The sequence below is a fragment of the Diadema antillarum genome, unplaced genomic scaffold (assembly GCF_040938485.1).
Source record: "Diadema antillarum isolate AM-2024a unplaced genomic scaffold, OU_Dant_1.0 scf00000045, whole genome shotgun sequence".
In the NCBI taxonomy this organism is placed as follows: Eukaryota; Metazoa; Echinodermata; class Echinoidea; order Diadematoida; family Diadematidae; genus Diadema; species Diadema antillarum.
Window position 1 is genome coordinate 1,277,810 of NW_027270934.1, and position 10,234 is coordinate 1,288,043.

The following is a 10,234-nucleotide window of genomic DNA, read 5'->3' on the forward strand; positions in this document are numbered from 1 at the left end:
AGAATTCAGAAGAGTGAGCAGTTTGTACTTTGGAGCCTGACTTGCCAGAAGAACATCATCTGAAGCAACGGGTGTACAGTGGAAGTTTTCGGACTCTGGCAGTGCCATACCAGGCATGCCTTCTCTAGTATCTATGCCATCCTTACAATTCCTACTTTTTATGCATACAACCCAATGTGTAGTTTGAACTCTCAATGGACGATGTTTCATAAGGTCAAGTGAGATCAAGATGCTTTTATTGCAACTGATTGACAAATTGCCCTACATCGACGTAATCTTAAGCACTGAATTGATCAGTGTTTTAGTAGTAGCCATGATAAAAAATCATGGGCGTACATACTCGAGCAGGATTCGAACCTACGACCTCCTGATCACCGGTGATCAGGAGGTCGTAGGTTCGAATCCTGCTCGAGTATGTACGCCCATGATTTTTTTTTTTATCATGGCTACTACTAAAACACTGATCAATTCAGTGCTTATTTACGTCGATGTAGGGCAATTTGTCAATCAGTTGCAGTGAAAACATCTCAACGGAAGAAATTCATGAAATTTGAAGATACTTTTAGTTGTTGAGGATTCAATGTTGAAATGCATGGAGACAATTGGTTATAAAAAAGGAACAACTAAGTACAGAATACCTCGCCACATTCTTGCGCTCTTCCACATTGTAGGTTGGTTGCTGTTCTTGTATACGTATGCATGCATGCATGAACAAGTTTGGCTTTATGGTGGGGTATTCTGCACAGTTCAGCAAAAAGAAAATATATTGGCTTAAATCATATTATTTGATGGAGTATAAAATCTCTTTTAATAGGAATCTTCTCTCAACTTCAAAGTCAAGAGTGAAGTTACAGCTAATCTAGGATCATCATGTATTATACAGAATAGAATATTAGTCCATACTGTAGGTATTGGAGATATGATACATGGACATGAATGAAATAGATGTGTGCCGGGTATGTCTCACATAGGTTTTGATGTGAATCACACTAAACGTATGTATTGAATTTAAACTACTGTGTGACGCTCATTTCCTACTTTGCTTTTCCCACATAGGGTCTACAGTGAAAGATCAGGAAAGTTCTGTGCTTATTGTGCTGGCCCTGTCCTAGTGAGAACGTCACCATGGCTGCAGGGAGTCGCCACATTTCAACGTTACGACAACGTCTGCCTGGAGCAGCCCAAAGTTTTTCACCACTTCAGGCTCTGACAATGCTGCGTACCATTCACAGAAGACTGTCAATATCTGAGCCACTACCTTGCCTTTCTCAGTGCCTGAGGTCAAATTCAACACTGCCCTCAGTGGGAAGTTTCTCAGGACAAATGAGAAATAGTTCCTGTGCAAAGTCCATAATTCGACATTCAGCATTTTTTCCGCAAGTGAGGTTTTTCTCCAGTTTGACAGATGGGTCAAGAACAAATGAAAATGAGAGTGAGTGTGAGGAAATAGACACATCCTCCAGCGTGGATTCTTTGACTCCATTTATAGACAGAAATGTCTCCCAAGTCTCTTTGGATCATCCTTTAGCGGTTGGTAAAGACGAGACTGTGGAGGGTGAAAGAGACCAAGAAATTGATATCCTAGAAGAGTTGGAAAACCCAGAGGTCCTATCACATTATGTCGAAATGCCCCTCATGCCAGAAACGTACACCCTGGCGTCCTATGTGGATCAGTCGGAGACACTACAAAAGCTAGTGCATATGGGTGTGGACCTGTCAAAAATCCAGAAGAGAAGAGGGGTGGCCAGCTTGCTGATGAGGATGGACTTTGAACGAGACATAAAGGACAAACTGTCATTTCTTCATCACTGCGGCCTCCCGGGAGAAGAGCTGGGGTCGTTTGTAACAAAAAATCCATTCATCTTTGGAGAGGAACTGCAAAATCTGGAGGCAAGGGTCCACTATCTGCAGGAGATGAAGTTCTCTCCAGAAGCAATTTCTCAAATTATCAGCAGGGCACCATATTTCCTCAATTTCTCAGTAAGTGCTGAGCACTAATGATTCTTTATGTACCGGGTACAATATGTCTTATATTGATACTGAATGACCAAAACACCTATGATGCATTCCTCAATGAAGGGAAATTCCATCCTGTTATTACCGGTATGTTGCTTTTATGAAAACAGAAATCTAAAGTAGAAGTAGATCAGTGAAAATTTTTGGGAAAAAATCAGACACACACATGCAAAAGTAATGAAACATGTAGAAGTCTAGAGAGTGAGGCAAATTGGCAACTCTGTGATGTAGGTGCTGAGCAGCTTTCCATTTGCTTAGTAATGGTATGCAAAAAATTAACAAATTTGAAGATTGAAATTTTGTGTACAAAGCAAATGGAGACCGCTTGACACCTTCATCATACAGAGTTGTCAATTTGTCTTTCCCTGGGTACTCTGTAAACTTCAACATTTCGTATTCTAATTTTTTAATGTGTTAAAAAAAAAGCACATTTTCATTGATTTACTCTGATTTTTCTCTGTTCATTAAAAGCAACATAATATCAAAATTGAATTTCCCTTTAAACATTCCTTCCCTCCCACAATGATGTAATATTGAATATTCTCTATGTCATTAGGATGCTGAATTTTCATTTGAGGAGATTGGAAAATGTTGACACAAAGCACAAGATTCACTTTGTTCTCCCAGAAGCAGAGAATGATACATTATTCCTTTTTATGATGAGTGCACACCATTGATTTCTATCACAAAATGAGTACAACTGTTAGACATCAGCTTTTTCATAAAAGTTTACCTGGTAAAGGCAGTGAGTCCTGTTTTAAGATGACTGATCGTTTATGCAGATAAGTGAAAGGATCACAGAAACAGCAAGTACTGTTCTTCTGAGGTGAAGTGACAAGTTTTTAGAGAATTTTCATATGCTATGAAAAATTAAAGGTCAATACATACAGGTGTTGGTGTGCAAGCCAGCACTCTGCTACAAAGCATCAGTGTATCAAAACCACATGGCTGGACTAGACATATTTTGCTATTATTTGAAGTCATCTCAGTGTTCGAAGGGATAGGTATTAAAATCAGTAATTTGTCCTGGTAGTATATCATGTTCACTTATTTGTGCCTGCAACTTCAACTTGAACTTTAACCCGTTAAGGACGAGTCCCGAGTATACTCGGGCAACTGGGCAAGTGTCTATGGGAAATGCGTGTTGTAGCAAAATCAAACCGTCCTCAATGGGTTAGTAGTCTTACGATGGATGCATTCTTCCATGTGATGATTACGATTCTCTTTTCTGTGCATGTAAAGATTGAACGGATAGACAACAAACTTGGCTATTACCAGCAGCTGTTTGGATTCAATGATGCCAACATCAGAGCGATTATCACAAGATGTCCAAAGGTATGAAGAACCTGTACAGGGGATGCTGCTATATATTACAATTGTAGGTACAGGTTATTGTCTGCAGATCCGTATAAATGGGTCAGGGTTCAATATTTCACTATGAACAGTCTGAGGCTATTTACTTTGGCGTAGCTGAGCACAGCTCTTCTATTGTAATATTTGGAATATGCTCATTTTATATACTGTGGCTGATTAATTTCATAATGTGCCAACTGAACCTCTTGGTGTGAACTCAAATTATGACACAGTCATCTGTGAAGACAAGACATGTACCAACAGTGTAATCTGTTCTTTCAGATACCATGGTGGGAATTCACTCATGGCTGCATCGCATTTGTCACTCATGAACTGAACAATGGTTTGATCCCTATCCTGTGTATGTAGTACTATTAAACAAGGAATGTTCATGTGCATTTTAATTTAGTGAGCATCAAGATTTGCAAGATTAAAATGCACAAAAAGATTTGTCTCTATCCTATAAGCAATGAATATCAGTGATGATTTTGACTTGCCATGGGTACTCAACAGAATTAACACATGCTTATAGTCACTAGGGATAGAATTTTTCCATGACCCAACCATTGTTATTATAATCATTATTATTATTATTTTGTGTGTGTGTGTGTGTGTGTGTGTGTGTGTGTGTGTGTGTGTGTGTGTGTGTGTGTGTGTGAGGTCAACTTGGGCAAAGTTGACTGTAGGGAGTGTATATGTTGCTTCAATTATTTTTTTCTCTCCATAGCTTGTCACTGGAAAGGTATCACGACCCAAGGAGAACCTCTTTGTCCTTGAATTCCAGTGTGGCTTCAGTAAAAGTGCCCTCAGAAATATGGTGCTGCAGGAACCCAGCATCTTACTGAGAGGTGAGGGCCAAACATTTGACTACAGATGTGTAGTGCTGGGGTTGTTTGAAATTGTGTTTCTCTTTGCAGTAGTCTATTGAGTCTGTGAAAAAGAAAACTTCAAAGAATTTTGCTCTTATAGGAAGTTTGTTTGATTTCCAAATAAAAGAATATGATGTTTTTGGTTCAGTCATTAAAAAGTATGTCTTACAATAATTCTTGACTTGATTTCCAAGTGAAAGAATGTGGTGTTTTTGGTTTTCATAATCATTGAAAAGTATTTGCCTGGCAATTTTATCGATTTGTTTTTTACCTTCTAAAACTCCATGTATGGAACCAAAGAATTGTTAGCATAAGATTTCCATGTGTATTCATTTCGTTATGTCGGTATGCAGCCCAAAATGTATGTTAATCGAAAAGTATTATAAAGACATTTTTAAATTTATATTGTAATTTTAATCCTTTTCTTGAAAAGGTTGGCAAGACTGTTCAAGCTGTAATGAAACATGTATAAAAATTTGAGAACCATCACAGCTTCTCTTTGAAGGAAAATTTGTGAGTAAAGATTCACAACCGTGTTATATCTACATGGTTGTGTCATAACTTCTGTAATTGTTGGTTACTGTTCTTAATTTGCCTGTTCTATTATTTCAAATTGTTTGTTTGAAAGGCAAGCAAGCACTCATAGACACCTTTGACTACCTTCACAATACAATGAAGATTCCCCACAAATTACTGCTGGGGTCACCTGGAGCATTCCTCGGACGGATAGACAGGGTCAAAGACAGGCACAAGGTATGAAGACAGGTGGTCATTTGGTCAAGCCATTTTAGCCAGTAGATCAAATGATAGTTTGGTTGTTGGTGTAGGTTTTCATGATGAGGATGGAGTAGGCCTGAGGGTAGCATGTGGTTATGATTGGCAGTTGGCCACATTCTTTCTTTCAGCAGTAACTACAGCTGTATTCATATCACAACAGGCCCTACAGTGAAACAACTTGAGCCCTCCCTTGTCCGTAAGTAGATTGTACATGTCTGTGGCATCTTATGGTCACTTTGAACTGACCATATTTAATACTTAATTTCATAATGATGCATGATGTGCACGAGTATTGCATCTTCTTAAAGAGTTTTGTGTGTGAAATGTGTCTTGGGATTCAAAATGAAGAGAACATATTCAAAAGCAGAGAAATTCAGACTTATGCTACTTTCATTTTGTTTCTTTAGAATTGTGGATTTCCATTTGTTTTTGTTTTTAAAACAATTGAGTTTCATTTAGATGTGATATTATGCTCTAGGTTTGTCGGACATGCTATTGAAATGATGGACACTGAACATGATATGACTTTTATATCATTTTTAGATTGCTTAAATTCCTTGCCTCTGTGGAGGAGAGTTTCTTTCAAACCTCCCAATCATGCTTGTTTGTCTGCTCTTCTCTCCATGCAGTTCTTGGTTCATAAGAAGAGGAACCAGTACAGTCCAAAAGAGCCAGGCTACGTCTCTCTGATGGCGCTCTTCAAGGTACCAGACGATGCATTCTGCGAGAAGATTGCCAAGGTCTCTGAAGAGGAATACAACCACTTTCTGAAGACTTGCTGTATCTAGACCTCTGTGTAAACCTACACCACACAGCTGGCTACTGATCTTGTGCAGGTCTCGACATTAGCGGGTGGCCCAGGGCCACTGAAAATTGATGTCGGGCCATAAATTTCCCCAAATTTACCCTTTGGTGGCTTGTTCAGGCAGCTAAAATTTGAAATGAAAATTCATATTTCCCTTTATTTCAGGCCTCTACATATGTTTTTCGGGCCACAAAAATGTCAAATTCAAAGATTTTAGTGGCCTGAACAGGCCACCAGAGGAAATTGTTATGTTGAACCCTGTCTTATGTGTTTGACCAAGATGAAAGTCCCAACTCTTCAATTGTACAAGGGTCACATGTTAGTCAGTAGACAGATATAAAACATAAAAACTAGAAGAGCATTCTGAGAGTGCAGACCTCTTCCAAGCAGCTAATTTCCACTAATGCTCTTCCACCCTTACGTATGCATGCAGAAAATTGCCGATTTCCCAATATTATAGAAGCCTTTTGGTACGTCATCAACTTCCAGCTGCATGGCGCACCCCGCCCGAGCATGCAGAAACTAGAGCACACACTTTAGTGCGCGTATGAAAACCTAAAAAATGCGCAGCTTGAACTCCCAAGTGCATTAACCCTACCTGCAAAAATATCGTTAATCCTTCTTAAAAGCCACAAAAATTTCCGAATCACTACCAAAATTTAATCATCTGTTGCGTCATTCTCAACCTTTCCTGTAAGTTTGATCCAAGTGCATTCACAACTTTTTGAGTTATTTTGCACACAGACAAACAAACTAACAGTAATGAAAACAACCTCCTCCCTTGGGAGAGGTAACAAAACAAAACAAGACAAAGAAAAAGAATCAGTTTACCAAGAACAAAACAAACAGATGAACTTGAATTTCACACAGGCCCCCAAATTTCAGTTCACTTAGTGAGCTTTTATTTGAAATGGGAAAATTTATACCTGTACTTTACAACTGTACTATGGAGGTTTATTTCCCCTTTTGCAATAATGAAAGTTTGCGTTAATGAGTTGCTGTAAAATGTGTAGTGTACCGAATCATGACCAAAGCACACCAGAATACATGCTACTGTGTATTATGTATGTTATGCAGGGATGGGAACTTATTTTAGAGGCCTTCCAGCTCCTATGTAAACTTCAGTTGTAGGCCTATCCATCCACTTTGCTCTCTGCCATTACACATAACCCTGCCAGCATTTAAGGAGGACTTTGTTAATCGTAACGACTGTAATTGGAAAATATTTACATTCTCTCTGAGGCGCATTTCGTTCACCATTTTATTGTATAAATCTTGCGTAAGATGTTTTCTGTCAAGTATAGATAGATAGAAATTTTGTATTAAATTGTTCTTACTGAAGGAAAAAAAGAGAACAAGGGAACAAAATGCAGCCATGGCTATTCAGGGGTCGCACTTAACTTTTTTTTTAACTAGCCAGGCGGACTACTTAGAATCAATTTTAATACTGAAGCAATATTTTGGCAAGCCAGACGGACCAGTAACTTCAGAATTTTATGATTTTTAGCTAGTCCGACGTGATTTTGGGTGGCCAATGGCCAGCGGACCATCGCCAATTTCGAACCCTGCTATTCTCTAATTCCAACCATTAGTAAAAAGAAAATACATTTATGAAGGAATCTTCTACAATGTAGGATCTATTGAAAAACAATGCATTACCAATTTCCGTGATTTGAACATTTGTCATAAGATGTTCACTAAATTCTCTTTTTCAGGTTAGACAGTCGCTGAATCAAAATGAACATCTTCTCCATAGTTGTGACTTCACTTGTTCCATAAAAGCAGGGACTTGGTGTCTGTATTGGAATGAAAGACATTCACACTCGATGCTGAAATATTTGCACATTGAGTTCAAGGGCATTCTCACTTATTATTGTAACTGACAAACTAAGGTGTAATAGTGACATGACAAAACATGGGCTCTGGTTGTTGGTTCTTCCCATACTGCTGGGCCAAGATGGGGGCCCTGTGGTATAGTTATTATTATATAGCTCATTTGATGAAACCTCGATTATGATTGGTCAGAGGTGCTGTCAAAAGTTTTCACTATACAGCGTGTCCCAGAAAAAACGAAACCGAGTTTCATTGCAATTCTTTGCGATCATAATCACATATTTGCTTTATGAGTTGTACATGGATTGAAAGATACACTTCTCTTCTTTCATTCGATGCACAACACGTTGTTCATAATTCATGCATGACTGAGTTAGAACAATAGACAGTGGTGCTACTAAAATTTCATTTGCACGAGCAAATGGCAACTTTGAATGACTTTTTCAGACTTTTCCAGCAATCTTTTGCAAAAGATAGAGTCATAGCTTTACTATCCATTCTTTTTCCTTTCATATGATATCCCATGCGTAAAAAATGATCAACGCCTGCTCGAGAAAACTTAATTTGAAAATATCCTTACATTTTACCCAGATAGATAGATGGTAAAAAAGGAGCAGTTAGCTTTCCCGACTCCTGCCCGACTTGGCAGATAACAATGGCCTTCATGCTTCAATGAATTTCCACAAAAACATGAAAGGAGAGGGTAAAAGGGAATGTTACAGACGATTCGGTTGTGAATAGGGTCCTAAATTAGCACGTGATCATGAGCTTGCCTGACCATGCAGCTAACTACAGAGCAAAGGGTGTTCATCAGCGGAATGTTTGGGAAGGTAGGGTGGGAGTAACGGACCGAAAAAAGAAAACTTTCCGAGCCCCCCCCCCCCCCCAAAAAAAAAGACAACTTTCTGCCCTGCAGTTGCACCTTTGAAATGTTAGAAGCGCACCCCCTTCAAAAACTTCAAAACCCTGTCAGTGATGAAGGACTAACCACGCGTGAGGGAAATGTAGGGAGGAATGAAAACAGTTAATAAGTTTGAGGTATCATCAAAATGTGTATCATTGTTGTAATGTTGATTTCCCGTAGCCATTGGACTGCGTGCAGCCTGAGAATACTCGCGATATTAGTCTTTAATTATTATAAATAGTTATGTCTCATAGCTTATTCTAAATAAATGACAACAAAGGGCTGTCCGTCTCATACAGCCTTCTCTGTAAATACCTCCCCCCCCCCCCCCCCCCCCCCCGAACAACATTCACTGTAGCACTGCGGTTGTTTTGTGTGAATTCAATAGTGCAGATGAGCCCATTGTCTAATGCTAAGACGGGAGAGCTGAATGCTTGTTTTTTCGCTTATTCGTAGAATTGGTAGAAAGGAAGCATGCTTTCATACAGATTTTTCTCAAGCATGCGTTATTCATATTTGACGCGTAAGGTCTCATATGAAAGAAGAAAATATGAATATTTGGGTTATGAACTTTGTTTTTCGAAAACGTAAGGTTGTAAGTTTGAAAAATTCACTTAAAGTCACCATTTGCGCGTGCAAATGAAAATTTGATAGCACCACTTTTCATTGTTCTAACTCAGTCATGCATGAACAATGAACTTAAAGTTGTACATCAAATGAAAGAAGAAGAGTTTATCTTTCCATTGATGTATATCTCATAGAGAAAATGTATGATTTCGTTAGTAAAAAGATGCATGGAAACCCGGTTTCGTTTTTTCTGGGACACGCTGTACATGTATTTGTTCTGCCAAGCAGTCATCAAGTAGTTTTTCAAAAGGTGTGTAAGTGTATCTTATGTGCGTCTATATAATGTATTTGCGCCTTTTTGCTCATTGTGAATTGTGCGTGTACTTATATTTGCGCATTGTGAAATACCATGTTTTATTCTGTTTTGTCTGACTGGAAGCACAACGTCATATCAATGACTTAATTTAGCACAACTATCTTAATAAGTGGGATATGATATACAAAACAAATATTTTTTTGACTGCCTTCTTTTTGGTCATGGTCAAAACAATTTCCTCTCAATGATTTTTGAACTTTGCTACTGTCAAACACGATACAGTGTATTTTCACGGCATGAAATTTTCGCGAGTTGCCTCTAACATTCAATGCATATAGTGTAAAAAAGAACTTTAGCGTGCATTTTAATTTCACAAATCTTGGCTCTCGACAAATTCACAAAATTAAACTGCACGCGAACATTCCTCGTTTTACAGTATTCCCCTCGACTTCACCTGGGGCATAGCACTGCGGAGCAATCACCTCTTGGCAAATAGTTAAAAAATGCCCTTCGAAGCAGTTGATACATGCAAATGTATTTGTATAATACACATACTCTTATTAACTTTATTACTGAGGTTTTGAGTTTGAATCCTGCCAAGTGCGCATGTCTGTCATTGGACAAGATGTTTTCACTCACAATGTTCCCCTTGACCCACTGCATACTGGTGAATGAATACCCGATAGTGTTGGAATTATGAAAATGGCTCGGCCCTCTGAACGAACAGTGGTACAGGTATGTAACATTGAAGAGGTTACCCTTGGTAAATATGACAGCCAGAAGACGGTGTGAAG

At 38.7% G+C, this 10,234-nt stretch overlaps 1 protein-coding gene across 1 annotated transcript; it reads left to right on the forward strand.

Moving 5' to 3' along the window:
* Positions 1 to 1,125: 1,125 nt before the first annotated feature.
* On the forward strand, positions 1,126 to 5,803 carry LOC139714105 (transcription termination factor 3, mitochondrial-like). The gene is made up of 5 exons (XM_071625820.1): positions 1,126 to 1,980; positions 3,259 to 3,351; positions 4,097 to 4,217; positions 4,867 to 4,991; positions 5,645 to 5,803. Exons 1-5 carry the CDS (start codon positions 1,126 to 1,128, stop codon positions 5,801 to 5,803), a joined length of 1,353 nt encoding a protein of 450 aa, XP_071481921.1.
* The last annotated feature ends 4,431 nt before the right edge of the window (positions 5,804 to 10,234 follow it).